Source organism: Hippocampus zosterae, chromosome 16, assembly GCF_025434085.1.
Source record: "Hippocampus zosterae strain Florida chromosome 16, ASM2543408v3, whole genome shotgun sequence".
In the NCBI taxonomy this organism is placed as follows: domain Eukaryota; kingdom Metazoa; phylum Chordata; class Actinopteri; order Syngnathiformes; family Syngnathidae; genus Hippocampus; species Hippocampus zosterae.
The window spans coordinates 11,979,311-12,003,377 of NC_067466.1; the positions used below are offsets into that span (position 1 = coordinate 11,979,311).

Below are 24,067 nucleotides of genomic sequence, written 5' to 3' on the forward strand. Positions count from 1 at the left end.
CCCACCCCGCTCAAATAAACAAAAAAAAATCCTCCTCATTATTTTGTGCCTCCCAAATGGAATCTCCCACCCAATGAACACTTCTTAAGAAGAGTTGAGTAAATATAAGATCTCTTGGCCACTATTTGAGGAAATCTGGTGAACGAGGAGGAATGCAAAAAGATGAGGTTGGACACTTAATGCTCAATCTCGTATCACAAGAATGGATGTTTGGTGTTTAGATATTTTAATATTTGAAGAAAAAAACAACTATAAATAGATATATATACATAGTATCTATATTCTTGAACTTGCCAACTAGCACCTATCGTAATCCTTAGCATGCATGATGACAAAAAAAAAAGTGCGGAAATGAGGTGAATTAGCTCGAAAATAACTGTTGTGGTGTGCACCAAATGTTTCTGGACGATGATGTAACGGCGAACCCCGACCTCAACCCCTCCCCTGACCATCCCTTCTGTCCTCCCTCTCTCACATATTGGCAGACCTCAGCGGGGATGCGCGTAACTCAAAAGCGAATAAGCGAGCGTGGACGTTTCAGACTCGAGCAACCTAGAACACTGTCGAAAAAAATGCGGATTAAAAAAAAAAAACATGAAGACTTGACCTACGCGGAGGAAGGGGAGCTTAAAGACTTGAATGTGGTGAAAAAGAAAAGAATTTTAAAAAAACAACAACAATGTTGCAAGTTAACTTTCAAGTTGTTATGTGCAATACTTCTTTTGAACCTTTTTCCAGACGAAAGACTCTTTGCAATGTAATTCTTTCAAATGCCATTTTTAATTATTGCAGACATTTAATTAAAGATGTTAATATGTTTTTTCACAGTCATTTTCTACTGTTTAATGTAATCCTTTTCATGCTGGTGTTTGTAAGAAAAAAAAGAGAGAAATGAAATCCAACTATTTGTACTAATATAAATAATTGAAGTTATTTTTAAAACATTAAAAAAAGGTTTTTGTGCTCATTTGCTTATTTTTTTGGTTTATTTTAAGCTACTGTGATTGATTGCATTGTAATTACTAGGTCAACAATGTATTTAGCTGTTTATTGGTATATTTTTAATTGGAATGTATAATTGATTTTTATAATTTTAATCAGATTTTTGTTATATTTTTGAGGTGAAGCTTTTAATATGTTAAAGTGTCTAGTTTTTACTAATTGCTATATTGTGCTCCACAATATATGGTTCACATTTTCTGAAGGAAAATAAATATTTAAATATTTGTCTGTTAATGTTACTTAATGGCAAGATTTCAATAGTTTTTAACTGTGTATGGGAAGGTTTGTTGTATTTATTAATAGCTGTTTTTTTTACTTCAAATATCACCTTAATTTTTATTGTCATTTCACTTGATAAGTTCCTATTTTTGTATTTTCCTTTCTAATGATTAAGTTATGTAATACGGATATGTCCATATTTCTAGGAGTTGGTCTGTAGAAGTGCTAGTGAAACGAAAAAGAAAAATCTGTTATTTAATTGTTTGCGGCCAACTATTTATATAACAGTATGCATAATTTTTCAATATTTGTAATGTGAAATGTTGAATGAAATAAATCTTAACTGTGATGAATAAATCTGTGTGGGAAGGGCATTTTGTTCATTAGCCCCACTATTATGACAGCGACACAATATGCAGAAGGGATCGCACAACGGCACACTTTTAAACATGGCTAAAAACATGTCATTAGTTATTAAAAGTATACATTATCTGTAATATCTCCCCTGTAATTTTTGGGGTCACTGCTTCGAACCATCACTGCCGCCTGGGCAGCCGCCAACAAGGACAACAAATGAGCGTCTTATCACCTTATATCACAAGATTTAAAAAAAGAAATTGAAAGTAATAATTGACCGCAAATAACGTTTTTAAACTGTGGCATTCTATTTAGAAACAAATTTACAGCAGGACGTGTCTCAAAGTTGCATTGTAACATTTTGAACACCAGGTGGAAGAAGAGAACCAAAGATGAACTGCATTTTGGCTTCAAAGGCTACACCTACTCACTTTCGGTCGAGTTTGTGGTTTGGTGACCTCCCAAAGTCACAAAAGTAAAGGTTTCACTTAAATTTATGGAAAGTTCGAAGAATGAACATTTTTTCTCATGTGCAAACTATAAAACATAATAACACTTTTGTCCTGGAGCCCCCCAGAAAGTTTTAATATTTCTTAATTTTAGAATATTACCATCGTACAAATTACAAAACACACTATTGCACAACTAACCATTTGTTGACGCGACATTCAGAAACTATAGTATTGGAAAGATCGAATAATTATTGTCTGCAGGTCATCCAGGAGAAAACGTATCGATGCTTTGCATAAGATGCCTTCAAGGACTCATGGAAAATTAGAACGTCACTTGATTTATTGATTATCACCGATGTACAAAGATGCTAAGCTGAAAGTGTGTAAATTTCACGCTTCACTCGTGAACTTCAGGAACCTCTGGAACGTCGTTTGACTGCAAATGAGTATCACCATGTAAGAACTGTAGAAAATGTATCATACAGTAGTTCTATTTTGCTTGTGGCGCCTTCAGGAACACCTGTAAAGTTGTAACAGTCGTTGACTTCAAATTACACCCCATGTGCGAACGAGAACATCGTATTATCGTATCAACCCTTAGCTTGTGGTCCTGGACGCTGGGATATTTTCTGACCGTAACCCATCAGCCCCCCCGACCCAACACCGTACTAACCGTTTTTTAAAAACCTCTACCAGATACTCACTGAAGTTAAAATTTACTAGAAGTCTATGAATGCATCATTAATTCAGCTCCCAACGGGGGGCCAAAAAATAAAAAAAGAATCACCGTCTGATGCTGCAGAGCAGAGCAGATGAGGATTCGGGATTAGGGGGTTGGGCTGTCTGCTGGTTGGAAGAAGCGCGCCTCCAGAAATCCAGTTGGTGCGTTGCGGTGCAGCATCGTTGCATCTCTCCCGCAGCAGCAGCAGCAGCAGGAGCACCAGCACCACCACCTTCTGTCATCCTCATCCAGACGCCGCAACGGTGTAAGTACATCTTATCTGTCTGCATCAATGATGTGGACATCTCGTCTGCAGGTTTGCTGTTCCTACGCTTTGCAGAGAGACACGCAATCTGTTAGTATGTTTGTTTCGAACACGTTTGCAAAGCGTACAAACATTTGCGCTTCTTTAAAAAAAAAAGTGTCTTCATTTTTTCCATTTGTATCTTCATGTAATACGTGATTTATATTTCGTATTATATTGTATATTTTATTATATACTATATATATATATACAAACATACTGTAAGAGTGTAGGAATTACTGGTGATGGGTTGCAAATTATATTAAAATATATACATAAAAATAAGATATTACATAACATTTTATTGTAATAAAACATTGTTTTATGTATTTATCAGATTTGCTGGACATTTATGATTCATTTTGATTTATTTGTTGTTGATATATTTAACAGTTGTATATTATTATTATTATAATTATAACATGTGATAGATGATTTTTGTTTCCAAGTTTTATACATTCATCTTTTACGTTTTTTTTAATTTAGCATACAAAGTTTATGAGCAATTGTTTCTTTATAAGATTAATAAATGAATACCTTTTATTTCTGTTGTTTATCATTGCTTAACAAATGTGATGGCATCTTGTATGTTTGTAATCGCTTTATTAAATTTCACTTATTATTATTATTATTTGTATTAACTTTCATAACTTGAAAAAAATTGCGATAATTAACCTTAAAAAAAAAAAAAGAAATACAAATGTCCCCAACATAGCTCCAATATGCTTTACTTCTACCTTCAGGGGAACAAGAGGATCTGCAAGATGGTGAAACTCGGGAGTCATCTTCAGGACAAAGGAGCCAAAGCGGCCAGTGTGGAGGACGGCTTCCAAAACGTACCCCTCATCACTCCTCTGGATGTGGGCAGCTTGCAGAGCCAAGCCCCCGACAAGGTGAGTGCCCCTCCCACCCCCACCCCCCAACCCCCTCCACCCTTCCCCCCTCCGTGGCATTTGCTTTACCCCAACAGAATGTGTATCTGTCATTTGTGCTGTGTTTCTTTTCCCATCTATCATTAGGAAGCAGACGAGGTCATTTGTCATCTCCGCATCCCAAAGTAGTCCACACCCTGCTGCTTATTAATCTCGTTACCATGGTGATGATTCACAGTGCCCGTTTGCAACATTCTAGAGTGACCGCACGTCAGAGTCCACTAGTCGTCATTAAAACCGTGTCGAACGGCGGCTTTAATACGCTAATAAATCTCCACAATGTACCCCAATTCATCTGAAAAATTGCTTATGAGTGTAGTCGGCGCTGCTGTTTTGGTTAGCATCCGAGTTCCAGAAAACTAAGTGAAATAATCACACGTATTATCAGAATTTTTTTTTCTTGATGAGAAAATAAAGGCATCCATTTGAAGGAGGCGCACGTCTTCCTTGAGTGGATGGCAGCTAATTAATTTTTGATTCGAATAAGGGCGATTGGAGTCATTGAGAAGTACAGTACAGTACTTTGAAACCGTCACCGTGTATGTGTGTCTTCCTGACGTGTTAATTAAAGCGTCTTTTTGAGGGAGGTGTTTCTTCGGTGCGCGCACCCAGCAAGCAATCAGAATAAAAATAATGAATGATAATAATAATAATAATAACTGAAGAGAGGTTTTCCGTTCCTTCAAGACAGCGGTTTGAAATCTTTGTGTGTGTGTGTGTGTGTGTGTGTGTGTGTGTGTGTGTGTATCTGACGAGCAATATCTGTCAGCAGCCACTTGTTTGTTCTATGTGACATGACATTTAAAGAGATGCCAGTCACTATCCACCGACAAGCTCGCACTGGGTTTGCTGCATTGCACACACAGGCACACGCACACACACACACACACGCGCACACACACACAATCTATTGTGTGTATATCATTGCCAGGCCAAGTAAGGCTGAACCCCAGGGATGTACCGTTGATTACTGTTGGTCTTGTTTGAGGAAGGTGGTAAGAGATAAGAGCAGCGTCTTTCTTCTGCGTCTCCGCTGGCTGGCAGTCACCATAGATTTTGTCATCTGTTCTCTCCCCCGACTGAAAACATGTTTTTTTTTCTTTTTTGGTTGGGCCTGCATAAGCCGCTTAAATTGGCCCGTATGAGGCAGCGTCGTTAATCGCACGCGGCAAAGTCTACTCCGCATCTTTGTGTTTGTTGAGAAGGTCTCAGGAGGAAGGCACATGGGTTCATGCGCAGTTCTGTACGTAATTGGAAATAAGATGTTCATTTGAGTGCAAAAAGCAGCTGTTTACTTATATATAGGTGAGGTCAAAACATGAGGACCTCCATGTCTCACTTTGACAGGACAATGCCAGTCAGAACGCTGCTTTTCCAGTAGGGAAAAAAAAAGAGGTGTTTAATTGAGGTGAAGTGTGGTATCCGAGTCCACCATTTGAGGGCATGCAGTGTTTTTATCTTGACAAATCAATGGAGTTCATTTAATCACAGTATTTTTTTTTTTGCCATCGGGGCAAGGAGAAGGCTTTTAATTGGAGTAAGGTATTTCGGCATCCATTGGAGCTGCCACCGAGTAACTAAAACTTACCTAAAGAAATACAAGCCCAGCCTTGTGTGATGAAAAAAAAAAAACATCAAGGACGAAAGGAGCTGAACTCTCTCACAGTCACAAAGGAAGCAGAGTTCATGAATTGAGGCCCTCCAGTATTTTGGGCCGTCAAGTGCCGTCAGAAGAACACCGTTTTTCCAGAGAAGGAGAAGATGAGCTGGTCAGTTCACATAAGGCATTTTATTTCGGCAAATCTTAGATCAGGTGCCTCAGTTGAAGACCTCCCAGGGTTATCTCTTGCCACTTTGATTCAATGAGTCTAATCAGCATGACATTGTGTTCCCATAGCAAAGGGCAAGGGGGGTGCTTTTAATCAAGGTGAGGCAATTCATTTTAGCATCTCTTAGAGTGGTGGCCGCTATCATTTAAATGCAATGTTTTGTCTTACCGATTCTCTCCTCTTTCATCTGCTTCAAACGACAGAGCGTATGAGAGAAAAGTGGTTCAGATTGCACGACTGTCTGTGTTTTTTTTTAATGTTATGTGTGGTTTATTACTATTATAAAAATGTTTTTATGTGATTCTTTTACTTTATGTTAACTGTTTTGTAAAGCGCTTTGTTACAGCCGCAGCTGTTGTGAAAGCGCTACGTAAATCAGGATGTAATGTATTGACTTGTCAAGGGCCACTGTGACTCAGTGAGGGAAAGAAGGACATTGTGTTATTATGTTTCAAAGAGGACGTGGGGAGGTTTTCCTGGACCAGAGGCCGCAACAAGCTATCCAGTTAGTCAGAAAGTGGAATAGCCCACAATAGTGTCCATACAGCTTATTGCCTGCAGTGCTTTGATCTGATCTTGGGACCTGTTGTGTGTTCCTTTCAAGCTAACGGCAGCTTTAGTTGCTCATGTGAGCTGACCAGTACATTTTATCTGCAGTAGACTAGTGAAAAGCTCTTTCCGGCCCGCATGGAGTCTCCGTGGATACACTGGACTGCGGGGTTTGTGCTTACGCACCCATATACGCGCATGCACACACACACGCACTTTTGTGTAATATGGCTTTGGCCTACATGAGCTGGGGCAGACGAGTATTAGATGGGATTCAGTCCATGCAGAGATGCTGGAATCGGGATTGAATCGGCAGGTCAGTTTATAAAAACAAGTAGGAGGAGGAGGAGGAGGAGGAGAAGGCGGATGGAGAGAGAGTGCAGGCCGATTCCTGCAGCATTTGACAACAAAAAGATGCTTCAAACACTTACGAAACACCTTCAATAAAAAAAAGTGGATTTTCAAAATCATTCTGCCCCACAATCTGTAGTTTCAGGCAATATCTGAGCTCAGGCTGCACATTCTACGTGTGTAGAAATGGGTTTACACCACCGACGTCTATTGAATTCAAATACGTGCTTTGAGTTAAGTGACCTGGCCACGCTCGCCCCAAGAGACAGCGGCCTCATAACGCAATGAGATTCTCTTCTAAAGTTGCTCCGCTCGCACAGATCTGCTGATCTACTCAACTTTTTGCCATTTTTCAGCTTATTGTTTGATTCCAGCACCCGTGACAAGCCTTTTCATTTCCCGGGCAGTCACCGCTTTTGCCTCGAAGCGGTTTCCAGCAAAATATTTCAAGGCAAGAACTAAATAAATTGCAAGTGCACTGAAAATGTCAGCAACATTAAAACAATTGAGGTTCAGTTAAAGTGCGTTTGCTTTAAGGGCTTGTTTCCTATTTCAGAGATAATGTTCAATGTTGTTTTCAGGTAAACATTGACATACCTTTGATTAGTTCCCTGTTTCAGTCAATGTTGCAGCAAAGCACCTGACAACACGATGAATCTTTTTTTCTTCGATCACTACAACATTTTTTAAAAAACGTATGCAAGATGCCTTTCAAACTTTAAGGCTTCCCCCATCATCACCAGTCACTCTTTGAGGAGAGAACATGAAACTCCATCTATAGTGGCAGGGGATGTAAAGAATACATTGTGTTTTTAAAAAAGATTGGCCCGCGTATTTCAAATGATGCCGTCAAAAAGCAACTGGTGTCAGTTACAGTTATGCGAAATGTCAACACGTTACTGGCATAGAAGCCACTAATTGGCTTTCTGGCTGTTTAAATTCTTGCAACACACTCCGCAGAGCTTCTGTATGAAAGCCCCGCTGATGTGGAAGCACTTAATAACTTACGGAAAAGTCACAGTCCACCTTTATGGTGCTAGCAGGTACGTGCTAACAGCTACACAACATACCAACACTAATTCCACCGTCAAGATTATGAACTTGTAATTCTCATTGTTTCCATTCTTAAAACACACAGATTAGTTTTTCCTAAACCCTCCATTTAGGAACCTTGCTGCTAGATCCAAGCAGCTTTTTGCTAACAGCTAACCCAAGTTAGCAAATTAGCAGCTACACACTTGGAACTCTTTGGATACAAGTTGTAAACTGACTACATTGCAGCAAAGTGTCATTTAGGGTTTTTTTGTGCCGTCCCATGAAAATACATAATTAAATATTCACAAAAATGTGATTGATGCACTCTGAAACTATTTTTCATCTTGACCAATTACACCACCACTTTGGGATTTTCCTCAAAATGGACTCTGAAAAACGAGGTCAGTAACTGTTTCCATGAAGCGCTTTTGTCGAGGGCCACGGAACGTGTCGACAACGCATCTGATTGCGCCCCCAAGTCCCCCCCCCCCCCCCCCCCCCCCGCCCGTTGAAGCAGGATGCTAGTCTCAACCTTAAATAATGTCACCATTTTGCTTTGGTGCTCTCATTTCCCACCGCTCGCTCAAGGGCCTAAAGGTTCGCGACACTTTTTGTTGCCTCATTATTCTACTCCCCCAACCCCCCCTCTTCCTCCGTCTCCTCTAATGAAGTGCTCATTAATCAATGTTGCTGCGCCTTTAGCCAGCAGCCCGCTCTCGGAGAACGAAGTGCACCCCTGCTCCCAAAATGGAGCCTAATTTTTCAATGCACGTTTCTTGTGACAGTATAAACAATAAAGGGAAAACCACAAGTTTGGTTAAAACAGATTTTTCTTATGCTCTTCTGCTTAAATACATTTATATTTCATGACTGTAGCGTTTACTCTTGTACAACCTAAAAATACTTGAATCTGCGTTTAACTAGACTACTCGTCACATAACAACCCCTGACTTCAGCTAACACGCTAACCTATGCTAACACGTGGGCCATTTAACTTTTGAAAAGGAAACATTTAGGATCAGAAGTCAAATTAACTTTGCCGTGTAGCAAAGCCATTAGCATGTAGCTTTGCAACAGCACAAAGGGTGGACTCAGGCTCATCCGTCGAGAATCTCGACAGTTTTTTTATTAATAATGGTCACATTCAATTTAATAACATGATCATTCATTATTGTAGGTCCAATAGGTTGCTGTGTAAGATTGACATAAAGCTATGGGAGTCTTTTGATTGTTACTGCTGTGTGCTTGAAAGCCAATCGATATCAGAGAAGAGCAGCAATAAAATATCCGTACTGCCGTTCAATTCGGGGGGAACAAAAAGGCAGCTATGTCCACTTTCCTGCCTCACAACTCCATTATTGGCCAGATCACTAAATTACGCTTTCCCCAATTTCCTGTTTTAACACTTAACTTTTTCATGGGCGCTTCCTTTTCTTCCCATTGAGCCACCGGAATAGAACACTGTGCTTTCCTCTCGGGTCAGCGGTCTTGAAATCTGGCCACATGACCTTATTAGCCTGCAGTGGTGAGTAACTGCTCTCCTCGAGAATGATTCCCACTTTGGAGAATACTGTGAGACAAGGATAGAATTCTTGCGGAGGCCCAACTGTAAGTGTTTCTTTTTTTTTCAATGTTAAAATGTGCAAAATTGTCACCGATTTTGACAAGCGCACTGATCCTGATAAATATTGAAGCATGTTAGGGTTTCAGAACATGATCCACCAAAATTCCCTAGATTATTCCCTAGATAATTCTCTAGAACCCATTCTGGCAGCCATTTTTCTGTGAACCAGACATTTTCTTTTGAATTTCAATGCTTAGACCAGCATCACATCCCTTCGAGACGAAATCTCAATATTGAAAGGACATTTGTCGACGTTTCTATAAGTCGAGTTTGATGCTTGATCAGATTCAGTACGCCACAATGACCTCCGTTTCACCCTTCTCCTTCTATTCTCTATAAACGCATCTTTCATCGCTCCTCACTTTCCATTTTCAAAATGACGCGTGTGTGTGCGCGCGCTTGTGTGTGTGTGTGTGTGTGGGCTACCTCGGAATCTGTCCTTGAATTCTCGATGAGAGTCATTCCGGTTCCTGTGCTTCGTTGAGGCTCAGCTTCACCTGTTTGGGCTGTTCATCAACATTCAACGCATTACACACCTCACTTGATCATGCCACACGCGCACACACACACACCCGCGCGCGATTTACATGAGCTAACGCTAATGTGTTTCTCCCCTACGTAATGCGAGTTTTAGAGCCCGTTATTGAATGCATCTCCAGTAGGGAAATTGGAAGCGCCAATAAGCTTGAATGAATAGACAGACAACGAGCATGATAGAAATAGCAATAAACCCCCGTCCACATCCTTGGAATTTCAACCTCTCCGCAGTAAATAATCCGTATTCTTCCACAGAGGCAGATTTATTACCTTTGTGTTGAATGAAAATAAAACGTTTTGCCAAAGCCATCCTGAACCCAATTTTTCATCTGGGAAGCACAATGCTAACTCATGTAGCTCCTCCACCCTAACTCAGACCCTAAAAAACGATTCCTGAAATCGTACCCACCCTAAACCCGAAGCATAAACTGCAACCCGACGCTAAAAAACAAGCCATTGATTAAACCCCCTCGGCCCAAGCCAGCGGTGAATTCCAATCATCTCCAAATCCTAACACAGATTTTCTTACTTGTGCACATTTGTGTTTTCTGGCATTTTCTCTCTCAAAATGTGACTTCCAATTTTATTTTCCCACCTGCCTATCACACAGATTCCTCACACTCAGTTATAAATAAAGTGTGACTGTGACTCTCGCCGCAGGTTGTGGTGAAAACTCGCACCGAATACCAGACGGAGAAAAAGCGGCTGAAGGTTCCCAAAGTGGAGGAGTTCACCATCAGCTTTACCGACGGCGTGTCTGAAAGACTCAAGGTAAGAGGAGTGTGCAATTGTTTTTAATCGTAGGAATAATGAGGATGATTTCTCTAATTACAAGGATTGATGAGCCTCATGAGATAAAAGACGAGTCGTGAAAATGCTGTGTAAAGAAAACAACAACAACAAAACATTTATGATCTAATGAATATGCGATAAGACAAAGGCATCATCACACACTTGCTCGCACCTTGGTGGCCGAGTCGAGCGAAGAGGAGTGCCGCCGAGGGTGCCGATCATACAATGAAGCGATTCAAAGCGATCGAGTCGCCCGCCCGGCAGCCTGCTCTCGCGTCGTCGTTAGGGGAGACCGAAGAGAAGTGGCGTTGTCAGGGCAGCAAAGAAAAGCTGTCGTCGTGGCAACTCGCCATGAGAGCGGGCGAGAGGAGGCGATTTGAAGTGTGTGTATTGCGCAAAACTTGAAAAAAAAAATCTAATTCCATTTACTGTACTTTAAATTAAATTAAATTAAATAAGATAATAATGCGGGCGGCCCGGTAGTCCAGTGGTTAGCACGTCGGCTTCACAGTGCAGAGGTACCGGGTTCGATTCCAGCTCCGGCCTCCCTGTGTGGAGTTTGCATGTTCTCCCCGGGCCTGCGTGGGTTTTCTCCGGGTGCTCCGGTTTCCTCCCACATTCCAAAAACATGCGTGGCAGGCTGATTGAACACTCTAAATTGTCCCGAGGTGTGAGTGTGAGCGTGAATGGTTGTTCGTCTCTGTGTGCCCTGCGATTGGTTGGCAACCGATTCAGGGTGTCCCCCGCCTACTGCCCGAAGACAGCTGGGATGGGCTCCAGCACCCCCCGCGACCCTAGTGAGGATCAAGCGGCTCGGAAGATGAATGAATGAATGAAAAGATAATAATGCTTTTTGGAAACCCTAACCCTCATTTAAAATCTTACTTTGAAAACATAGATAGCTGTAATTTAAAATTCAAACTTTGAAACCCGAACCTCTAGTTTCCAATCCTAAATTGAAAACCTAACCCTAGTTTAAGATCTTGATGTGAAACCCACACCCTAGTTTGAAACACCAACAGTAGTTTGAAGTATTTCTTCTTTTCGTGTTTTTTTTTTTTAAAGCATATTTCTTTTGACCTCATTCAATCGCAGCTATTTTCACTGGAGCAACCCCCTCCATTCCAGCGTTTTACTGGATTTTGACTGATCTCGCAAGGCCCACAGAATATTTGGTTCTAATACATTATAAACATGGAGCCTACCAAAATAATGTTTGGACTCTCTTCTTTTATCTTTTTTCCATTATTCAGCAATCGGCATTACAAAATGGCTACTTTTCATGAAAATGGCGATTCCTGGGCAAAAAAACGGAGAAAAAGAGCATTTTTGTAAAAGCATGCATTTCAAACACGTGAGGCACCACTGCCACCGACTGGTTGCTTTTTTACATGATTTACAATGCAAACGGCTTATTCTCATTCACGGATTGCATCAAACCCTCCACCTCACTATGACGCAAAAAAAAAAAGACTTGGTAGGCGGGGCCTAATTTTAAAAAGACGTACAAGTACGTCTTGTGGAATGAAAGAGTTATTTAAAATATATACACTGTATATATATATATATTTTCCATTTCTGTTTGTTAATCAGCCAATTTGTGTTACCTATTTAACCTTTGTTGTGATTCACTATTGACGAAATAATTTGGAGAAATTGACAGAGCGACACATGCGCGCTCAAATGTGATCGGACAAACGTCGTCTAACATCCTCACACCCGTACTGGAAGAGACGTAACTAAGAGAAATACTCAGATATGAAATTAGAAAATTCCCTTTTTCTTATATCAAGGTTATTGTTTACCCCGCACGTGACCTCACTGGAGATTGAGACGTTCTGTCTTCATGGGAACAACGCCGGAAAACTGCCATCCGCGTATAAACATAGCCGGCGGCGGTTATCAGACTTTACCAGAAACCTTGCAGTCGGCTTACGAGGACGCGCGCTGCCTTCAGCTTTTGTTAGGCACAAACGCAACCCAGTGGCTCTGATTCTGTGTGATGTCGCTTTGCTTTTGGGGAGGCTCAAGCGAACCGCCGGCTTGGCTTCCGCCGACGAGTCGATTCTGCGCACGGGCGGGGGTGCTTACACATCTCTCCTCTCCTCAAAGCTTTGCGGTTTGTGTTGATGGATGGAGAAGCTCAGAGCTCTCTAATCCGCCCTCGCTCGCCCGTCTCCCGCTTCTTCCCACCTTCCGTCCTCATCTCCCGCTCCTTTTCCCGCCTCCGTTTTTGTCTCCTTCCTACCTCTTGATCTCCGCGCAAGCCACCGTTGGAACACCGCAACCCACGCAACCGTGACGCCGTCCCAAATAAGACCAATGTACGAGAAACACGTACATTGAAACACGTTCAAGAGCAGGAAATACTTTTGGAAAGTGGCCTCAAGGGAAACCAGCCAGTAGGGTTCAAGTGTCATTCCCTCTCAAGTCCCCCACCCACACCCCGCAACGCCATCGCCTGCTTTGAACTCACCCCTGTCCCTCCGGTGTCTTTCCAATTAGCCCGACTCGACAAGATGAGCAACATGGTGCTACAAGGACAACGGCTTCTTCCTTGTATGTTCGGAAAAAAACCCAAAAAATCCAAATTCTAATGAGAGCATGTCTTAGAAGCAGCTTGCCGAAGATTATATGCCTGAAAATCATGTTTAAGTGTGTTTAGTAGCTATCCGAAGAGGATCTTGAATGACTTTGGATTGCGGCCATTGGCATACGGCATCGTCTTAATCGACCGATGAAGCGGTCTTAAAATGATAAGTCGGCACTGAACTCTGGAATGCGTGCAAAGAAGTGACACGTCCTACCGGGCTTCTTCGTTCACATTCATGTGGAAGGAGCTAACGCGAGGTGAGAAGTTCAGCCGACACCTTCGGGTGGGCATATTTGAAAGTTCACCGGAAGTCATCTCAACGAGTGCCGACCTGAATGCGCAATCCACGCGGCAGTTTCAAGGCTCACCGGCGCACACGCTTCTTCTCCTTCCAACATTTTTACCCTCATCCCCCTTTTCTTTCCGTCCTTTCTTGTCCTCTCTGCGGTGTTATGCCGAGCCAGCATTCTGTAGCCAGCTCCGACTGGCACGTCATCACACACGCGCGTCATATTGTTGAAAAACTGGCTGCTGATAAAGTGAAGCGGCCAGATGTGATGGCAAGATACGCCAAGCTTGGCGCGGCGCTCACAAACACGTCCGTGCGCAACTTTCAATCTACAGCGTTTGATATATCAACCGGATTTTGTTTTCACGATAAGCTATTACCGTATTTTCCGGACTATAAGTCGCATTTTTCTTCATAGTTTGGTCGGGGGTGCGACTTATACTCTCGAGCGACTTGTGTGAAATTATTAACACATGATTATGTCATTTCACATGTTATTTTTACATTAAACCACAAGAGGGCGCTCTCGGCCCGTGTTGATAAATCGACGATGAGTCTGACGTAAGCGACGTAGAAGACTCCCGAGTTGGGGAAGTTGTTTAAACGTGACACCGAGTATGAAGATTTCATTGGACTTAGTGACTTGGAGTCAAACTGATAGTTTGGTAAACTTGTGAGCATGTTCTTTTTGCTAGCGTTATTTGAATAACTCTTAATATGATACGTCTTTACTGACATTACCAGGCATGTCAGTCATGTAACGTTAGTATACCATTAATTTTAAATTGCCGTTCAAGATGACATGTATGCTTTTGGTGTTGGATTTTATCAAATAAATTTCCCCCAAAAATGCGACTTATGCTCCAGTGCGACTTATATATGTATTTTCCTTCTTAATTATGCATTTTTTGGCTGGCACGATTTATAATCGGGAGCGACATATAATCCGAAAAATACGGGTATTGACAATATGTATATGTTTTTTTTTTCCGTAGCACCTGACGTTTTCACAGATGTTCGGATCATGCAATGAAATTCTTGATGTCGAGTACATGATCAGTGTTGAAGGGTATAATAAGGCTCTGCGAAATATCCGGCGAACAAAGCGACAATATCTTGATACGTCTCAGCAGGTCTGACGGTCAGGAAATAAGCTAGCTGTGGATGACAATAGCGGTTAGCCTCGCAAGCTCATTATCGTCGACTACAAAAAAATTTTAGTCTTTAAACCCTTTAGTCTTTCAAGTAGATGCGTTTCCCTTCACAGGAAGACATCATTTAGTAAAAGGACTCCAAAGTTAGAGAGTGGTTGCTAAAAAAAACTTTCTCAAGGACTACGCTGATAAAGATTTGAGTTGTTCAGTATCATAAAGGTCAAGGTTACTCTTCCTTAGGAAAGGCCATCGGAAAGTGATTCTGATTGTCGTGGAATGTCAAGTAAATGAGTCAATTCGGGTCATAAACTGTTCAGCAGAGATTTTGAAAATGTAGCGGCTAACTCGTTGCGGCAACAAGTGGCTAAACTTAAATCGTCTCTTTTGTCAGTGACGGATGACAAGTGTTGTCTGGAAGGCGGCAGTGTTGTGGGATTTATTGAAGAACGCTTGATCATTCATTTGAATTGATAGAGGAATCAATGAGCCGAATCGTCAGGCAACCAAATTACTTGGCAATGTTTTTTTTTCTTTTTTAAAGAACCGATTTTTGACTCCCATCCCAGTCAATGAATATAAGTTTTGGGAATTTGGAGTGCTTTGAAAAGAGGACGTTAGCGTGTTGTTCTGACCGTTCAATGCGGTGTGCGGTCAAAGCCAATTCCCCAACGGCCGTCGTAACCAACCAAAGTCACTTGTCACAGCCAAGACATCCCGAGTGTCAACTGCCAACAGGACGAGACGGAGCGATAGCTCCTCAGGGTTGGCCAGACAGATAAATCACGAGCCTGCGGCTGTGTGCTGAGCATAATGTGAGATGATTAATATGCCCAGATGGCTTCCGCCGTGCGCCGCGTCGTTCGCATTAAGCAGCAACGTCAAAGGAGGCGCCAGCTGACGTTCAATATCGGCACATCGCGGCGTAGGCGCTCAATCGGCGCTTGAGCGGAGAAGTACATGAAGGCGTCCTTCAGTCGACATTGACCTTCCTTTGCACGGGGACATAAAACGCTTGGCTCACTTGCCAAAAACAAAGAGTTTCATCTATAGCCAGGAAGCAGAATTATCTCCGTGCAGCCTTTTGGACATTGACACATGCCAGAGGTCGGTAAAGTAGTCAAAAGTTGTACTCAAGTAAGAGTGGTGAAAAAAGCGCAGGTGAAAAAAGGGTGGTTTGCACCGTTGTGGGCGTGAACACAGCCAAGCTCATTCAGCGCCAATCAAAGCGATCCAAGCAACTATTTTTTCAGATTACATCTGCATCCTGCCTCACACACTTTTATATGAGAATGTGGCGCGCATTTTGAAACCCTTAATTTTTGTTGTTGTTGCCAAACATAAAACAATATTACATCATTACATCGCATCACATGTCATTTTTATTCATTGTGCTTATTTTTCCACATTTCTTACCTGATCTTCAATATCATTCGGCGTGCCACCCGACGCCCACCTTCCATGCGATTTGAGTTTCGGCTTAGTCTGCATGGAGCTAATGCAGTCAAGAATCATCCTGGGATGCATTAGCACAATTAGCATCTGTCTGGCGTTAAAGTAAGCACAGGCTGTCCCGGGCGCTGCCAAGCAGCTGGATTATAAAGCCACTCAAGGGGCCACTTTTCAGCCTTTAATGTCACATCGCATCTTTAATGACTCCAAACAAGCGGGACAATCTACACACCCACAAACACACGCACACACACATTAAGGGGACATGTTGACTACCAACCAGTGGTGGTAAATAAGAAAGTGGATTTTTCAGGTGCTTTGCTTGAACAGTTACATTTCCTCCCTACATTTTGGAAACAGTAGATTTTATGGAAATACATCCTCGAAAGCCCCTTTTGTCTCCACAAAGACGCGCAAATTTCTCACGGAAACAGCAACGATTTATATTGCACGATGTAGGAGAAGTCAAATTCACAGATCATGTAATTGTGAAAACAAAGTGTGACTTAAGAGTCAGAAAAATGCGGTTACTTTTGCCAACTCTGCTCGTGACAGCAGACTGGTGCATCTGCTCTTGAAAATATATGAAACAAGTTGCACTTTGAGCGACCTTTACATGTAATGATGGTGTCTGCAGTGAAAGCGCACAAACACACACACACAGCATGAGCAAAAAGGTCACCCAACAACATTTGCCGTAAAGCCCCGAGGCAGCTTGTTTGAAATGCACACACCTTAGGTGACTCGAGATGAGAGGACGAGTCACCTCTCAGCTTACGTTCTCAGCCTATCAGCTCGCGTGGTTTAGTTGCCGCACTACTGTCGCCAAGTCAACCTCGTCCTCAGGGGACCTCACTCATGTAGGCACGCGCGCATCTCATTGTCCACTTCCAAGAGCAAAGCTAAAGTAAATTGCTTCTGGGAAAGTAAAACAACAACAACGCTCGTGATGAGTCCGATTAAAATTGGAGAGGAAAATCAACTAGGGAAAAAAAAAAACCAAAACACTTACAATACAACAGTAATGGCCTTGTATTTTTGCTTCTGGCTAGAAACAGCATGTCAATTTTGGGATGGCAGGGTTGGTTCTCTTCAGCTTGAATCTCAAACTGTACCTCATTAGGTACAACACTGAAAGAGTGCCTTAAATAGTCTACTTTTTCAAAATTGAAAATGCGTAGGGTAATTCCACAATGTATGCGTTACTGTGGTTGTTTGCAGGTGGAGAACGGAGCTGTATCATTCCGACGTAACGATATATAGGGGGCTTCATTAATCGTCTCATAACTTAGAATATTTTACTAACATCACTTGTGTTACGAATTTATTCTTAAAAAAGACAAATCTAGATTTTGCACAATATTTTTAAATAAGATAACATAAGATATCCTTTATTTGTCCCACACTGGGGAAATTTACACAACATTTATGAACAGAATTCCAATATTTTCTCAGTTGACGATATTTTCACGTTACAACTTCATTCCCCTTTATTAGGATGGACTGGAGAGTACCATCTTGTGTCTGCGCGTTGTTTTTATCATTATTTCTCTCCCTTACGCTTTCCCTCCCACTAATATGTGTGCGGGGGGAGTGGTGGGATGGTGGTGGTGATGTGGGCGGGGGGGTATGAGTTAGACCCCCTACGCAGCCTGTCAGTTCCAAGGAGAGAGAGAGCTTCAGCCTGACAGACAGCAGAGCACAGAGGAGGGATGGAAAGCAATTAAAGGGAAGAGGGTTCATATGATTAGGAACACCTACAACACAAAAGCCAATCCAAAGTGATTCATGCTCCATTTTGATCGTCGCACATATATTCGCAAATGCGTTGCATCATAACAGAGCAGCGTTGACTATTTAGGGAACATTTTGCTCCATAAGAAGGGGCAAAATAGGAAATTACCATGTAAAATAAAACAAAATACTCCAGTAAATACCACAAATAAAAGCACACGCGCACGCCCACCCCACAAAAAAAAACTTTTAAAAAAAGAGATGTTTGAGGATCCACTGTTTGTATGCCAAAACAACATTCTTGTGATATATTTGTGCCTGTAGCTGTGTTTTGATATTTCTCCTCTCCATCACATAAAGAATACGAGTGAAGAATGAGCTCCCTTTATAATGTCACGCTTGTTTTTTTTTTAAAGCAGCACATTTCTCCCCATCACCACCCACCCGGCAGGCACATCGAGTGTCACGCACCCGGCGCTCCTTATTGCCGCTGTCGACTGTGGTTAGGGTTCTTGGTCCCATACCCCTTCGTTATCAGGAGCGACAGGAAGATGGCCGCCTCGGGAGCGATAGTGCTGCATGCTGGGAAGCGCTAATGACACAAAAGCAAGGAAACTCATGGAAACGATGGCGGCGGGAGATGCGGTGAAAGGGGATAATGACTCATCACAATTATTATGAACCCATGCGTCTCTATGGGCGACCATGTAAATTCGTTTTTGTGCCATGCGCCGAATGTCATCTATTGATTGCACAGCTAAAGTTTTAAGTGCTATTTTTTTACGCGATTCGATTAACATGGTAAACAAGTGTAAAGATAAGTTCACCACTGCGTGATTAAAAGTTAATACGATAAAGACCGGTGGAATAAATGGAAACAAGGCTTTCAAACCCGTGACCTTTGTACTGTGAGGCAGGTGTGCTAAGCAGTCGCCCAACGTGCCACCATTCAGCACAATTTTTGTTCATTTGTAATACAGTACAGTTTCAACATTTAATGAGCTACTGTTCATATTGGTTGTCACACCTAATAAATGTTCGTGTGTAGTGTGTGTGTGTGTGTGTGTGTGTGTGTGTGTGTGTGTGTATGTGTGTATAGGCGGCACCTGAGCAGAGGCCTTTCAATGCAAACTGAGCTAAAGGCTCCCAAAATTTGCTGACGTTCCATGAATAAATGCTGGAGTTAAACTCTAGCTCGGATTGCGTGCGTACGTCAGGCAGAATAACGCTGATGGACTCCGAGCATCACTCGCGTGCCTAATTGTTTTGACATGTTTGCCGGAGCCGACGGAGCGGATCGGCCAATCGGAACGTCCCAAAAAAACGAAGCGTGGGAGGCAGGAAATTACAATTGAATGGAAGGGCAATTTTTGTTTATTTATTTCCAAGACAGATGTGCGCACACAACACACACACACACGCGCACACACATGCGCACACACACACACCTGTCAGAAGTTGGCAGCCACTGTTTTTTTAAACGTAGATATCCTTGCACACCTCATTTGCATAATTCAAATTAAATGCTATTTCACAGGTGTCCAATCAAGTGTCAAGTTGAAGGCAAATCCTTTTTTATGTTAATCTTCTCTATTAACAGCATGTATAGGCTGCCAGACAAATGAATAATGCACAATGTAAAAAAAAAAAAAAAGATAATAATGCACACTGATGCATTTATTTGCATTAATATGCCGATTTACACTTTTCTATATACTCTATTATTATACCGAACGTCCAGCAGAAAATGGTAAATAACTTCAGCAATACATTCAAATTGGACTGCCATGCACCAGAAATGAGGGGATCGTATTTAGGGGGGGGGGGGGGGGAATCTCTTTTAATATTCCCCCAAAAATACACGCTGAATGTTGTAATAAAGTATTTTTGAAAGCGCAAATATCATCATCATGTAACAATGCAATCAGTTGAAGTAACATAAGTTGAAATAAGACACAAAGACAAAATGAAAGACACTGACTGTTCTGAGTGGTGTTTGCGCCCCTTGCAGGTCACCATCCTGATCATCCTGGCCTTGGCCTTCCTGGCCTGCATCGTGTTCCTGGTGGTTTACAAAGCCTTCACCTATGACCACGCCTGTCCAGATGGATTCCTATATAAGGTAGAACAAATCCTTCTCAAGAAAAAGAGTATCCCTAATTTTTACCCAAACCATTTTACTGCATACAAGTATCAAGTGCAACTTTATTGTTAAATGTGCTGTATACAGCACAGATGATTTCCTCCCTCTTAAACAGACAACAGACATCAAGAGGAGCCGCTGCGGGTGCCCGCGCCGCCATATAATGCATGCATCCCGATAATATAAAGTCTCTGTGTACCCCTGCCCTCTTGTGCTAACCTAGCTAGCTGTGGGAATCTCATGCTAACAGACCTAGCTCGGGTAATTCATATCTGTGCTTTGTAAACAAGCTTAAACTCATGCTAACTACCTTGAATGAGCCTGTGCTAGCATCTCCATCTTGAGTAAATTCATATTCAGTCAACGAGATTGAATCAACTCATAAAAATGTGATAAGTGTCAAAGTCGTGTTGTCTTGGTCATGTCTAACTCAGCAACAGTATGGTTCAACTCAATAGCTAACTTGGATCCATTTACAATTCTGTTCGGAGCTCCTGTTGACATGCGATTATGATGCAATGCTAAATCTGCATCCGGAATGTTTACGGCAACACCACTTGCACAAACTTCGTTTTTCCAACATGACCTCTGCTATTTGCAAGCACTCCCATTTTGATGCTCCAAAACATGATTCATCACGCCGTTCATGGTTCCAACCTTTCCTTAAATAACTTGGCGATAGAAGTTAGAGATTATGCCCCTAAAGAAAATTGCTGAGCATTAGCATTCTCCTCTGCTTCGCACTTGTTATTCCCCAAATTGTGTTGTGCACAGTCTTTGTGTCACCTTGACCGTCAAAGCCTCGGAAAGGTGGAATTTAAAATCTATTTCAAAGCTTCTCCGGAGACTCTCGAGTGCACGTTGCTCTGCTATCATTATCTGAACAAAACAAGTATTCACCCACTCAGAAGATACACAACGCTCAAATGTTTCGCCAACGTAGCTTTGCATAATAATAATAAGCACATTATCGTGAAAAATTTAAATCATGCAACATAAATGACCAACTTCATTCTATATTCAAAAATGCAGATTTTATGACAATATCGCAATCGAATAAAATGTGGCTTTCCCATTCAACATTGTGCATTGTAGTGCGTGATAGTGATGAGATAATGAAACGCTGGATTATTTTATGTATGCAAGCCGTGAAAGTTTTTGCGTCAGTCAATACGTATGTTGTCCACATGCATAAATCATGTCAACTTTTTGTGAGATGTTATTCACAGTTTTGAGGTCAAAGTTGTTTAGTCACGTCGGTATAGTGGATAGAAATGGAGGAAAAACACGACCAGATTAGATGTTGTCGTGACTGATTTAGTTAAATACTAAAAGACAAAGTACTGTACTGTAAAACATTCTGCCCGTCATACATAGCTTTATTTTTGTAATCGTCCGATTAATCGGTTATGGAAAATTTCTTTTTGCCAAATATCGGAATTAGCATCATCCTTACCAAAAAAAATCCATAACAGGGCTCTATTGTATATCCTGTAAAAGAAAGAATGTTTGTGATGAAGTGATTTCACCTTTGACAACAAGACTAATGCATAGTTGAAGAAAACTGCATGCAAACCCGTTCACTGTAGTGACTGATGCCACATTTCCACTGTAATGGGAGTTCCCGATAAACCAAGCACGATATGTTTTGACCCTAAGCAGCCATTTTGTGTTGTTTTCAGCACAAGCGCTGCATCCCGGCCTCGCTGGAGGCCTACTACGCCGCACAGGACGCCAACTCCAGGGGGCGCTTCTACACGGTGATCAGCCACTACAGCATGGCCAAGCAGACCACCTCGCACTCTGTCTCCCCCTGGCTGCCCGGCGGGGCCGGGGGGCAGCCGCACGACACCAAGCCCCCGCATGGCGGCGCCGACGTCCACTGAGCCGGCTGAATCCCGCTTGGCGGACACGCGCCATGTCTACATCCGAGTGTATCACACGCCAGTAGGGCCTTTAGAGTGCATGCGGACATCACGGTTACAAGTCACATTTGGATTTGTCTGTTCACTCTTACTAGAGGCATTTTTTTTATCATTGTTGTGTTATAACACCAACACCATCCCGCTAATTTATTATTTCTTGAGTTTCATTCCATTTATTGTTTACAGTGGTGTGTGGATAGTTTTATGCGGTTTAATCACCTAATTCGCAATCTGCTATCTCCTCTAGTACTGCATACTATTTGTACAATATACAGTATATATATACAGTATACACACACACAAACACACACACACACACACAGTATTGATGGGTCAAAAGTAAAAAGGCTTCAAGCTGTTTAATGCGACTTACAGTTTAAATTTACTGTCACACTAAAATGTAAAACAGACAAGCACACTTTTCTGCCTAGCCTAATGCTAACAAACAATGCAAAACACCATTAACATGCTAACGGTTAGCAGTGAGCGCTGTTGTTTCAGAAGCAGCGCGGATTTGAATACAAACAGTCGAGCAACACTTTAAGGCATAATATAACAATACTGATAGGTATATATTCTTTCTCTTCTACAAAAAATAAGATTACAGCATCTTACTGAGGAGTAGAAGTCGTCTATATTCTTTGTCATATACTGTACATACAAATCAGTACATCAAGGCACCACTATGTGCCCCTTTACTTTCATCATTTTTTCCCCTCATTACATTACATCTACAGTGTTATTCCTGGCAATGTTGCCTACTTATTGTTTCATCCTTCCTTCCTTTGCCGAAACTTCAGCCTTCTTTCCTCTTAGACCCCTTTTTTATTCATTCATCCTTTTTTCACGTCTGCCTTCCTTTCGTCACACTTGTTTTTTTTTTTATTCATGCATCCTTGCTTCTTTCCTTCACCTAAACCAGCCTTCCTTAATAACCTAATTCCTCAGATCCTTGAAATATTTTCCTATCTTCTACTGCTTAAAACCTTTTTTTAACTTCCTTCCATCACTGTCCAATCCTGTGTTTCAATCCACTTTCTTTGTTATTGACACCGATTATTTGCCAGGGCCAAGAAGGTAAAAAAAATAAATTCACAAAGGGTCTAGCTAATTTCTGCCAAGCGTGTATATACATTGATGAGCCATGCCCTTGACTGCCTCTGCTGCGAACCTCAGGCATGAACCCCCGCAAACCCACCCACTTCCCCCAGGCCCCAAAAAGTGTGGACAAAGTGTGCTCTCTGATGTTGTTTAATTTATTCAATCTAAAAGACGACATTGAGGAGTTTTTAATCTTCTCAACATCTTTCATTTCTGCATCGAAATTGAAACGGTCACTATATGGACCCGAAAGTGTACATAAAAATGCATTTGGGTTTTTTGTATTACAATCATCGCCAATGTTTGCAGTAGTTTAAGTCGTGTCATTACTTTGGATATTGCAGTAGCTGCCAGTCAAAAGCCATTCATAGGAAAATAGAGATGTTTATTTGAGCGAGGCATTTAGACAAATTCTGTGTGTTGCTTTTACCGGACAATGAAAAAGGGAGGTGTTTATTTGTCTCAATTAGATACTGGAAACTGGCAGACGGGTGATAGTTAAGGAAAGTGTATGTGGAAATACAGTACACACACGGTGAGCAGTTCATGCAAAAAAATAAAAAGGAAAAAAATAACTAAATAAAAAGAATTTTTAAAAAGGGAATGAGAAAAATGCAGGCTGTGATTATTGCCCAAATTTGTGAATTCCCCATGTGTTCATTTTTAGAGTTACTCTGATGGCAGCTTTTCATTTTTCAGCATCTGCTCTGTCGTGGAGTGCTTTCTATGAGCTGTTGTGATGTTGTTAGTCGATAGCGTACTGTAGCCATACCTGTAATGACATCGTGTGCATCCCTGCCCTCGTCCTCTTCCTCCTCCCTCGGTTCAAAACGATCCCAATAAAACGACGCAGTGACCCGTGACAAACGCGTCTTTGTCATTTCTCTGTCGCAACAGGAGTGGGCTCACCCAATATTTTTGACCATGCCCTAACCTGAAAGGTTAGTCTGTGATTCCCAACCACTATGGCATGAG

At 41.8% G+C, this 24,067-nt stretch overlaps 1 protein-coding gene and 1 long non-coding RNA gene across 2 annotated transcripts; one reads left to right on the forward strand and one right to left on the reverse strand.

Moving 5' to 3' along the window:
* Window positions 1-224: 224 nt before the first annotated feature.
* Window positions 225-7,757, reverse strand: LOC127588094 (uncharacterized). Its single transcript, XR_007958971.1, has 2 exons — window positions 7,314-7,757; window positions 225-3,078 (listed from the first exon to the last, which is right to left on the reverse strand). It is a non-coding gene; the product is annotated as an uncharacterized LOC127588094 (long non-coding RNA).
* Window positions 2,865-23,959, forward strand: nsg2 (neuronal vesicle trafficking associated 2). The gene is made up of 5 exons (XM_052046648.1): window positions 2,865-3,016; window positions 3,799-3,948; window positions 10,573-10,683; window positions 19,935-20,045; window positions 21,749-23,959. Exons 2-5 carry the CDS (start codon window positions 3,820-3,822, stop codon window positions 21,950-21,952), a joined length of 555 nt encoding a protein of 184 aa, XP_051902608.1. The 5' UTR covers window positions 2,865-3,016; window positions 3,799-3,819; the 3' UTR covers window positions 21,953-23,959.
* The last annotated feature ends 108 nt before the right edge of the window (window positions 23,960-24,067 follow it).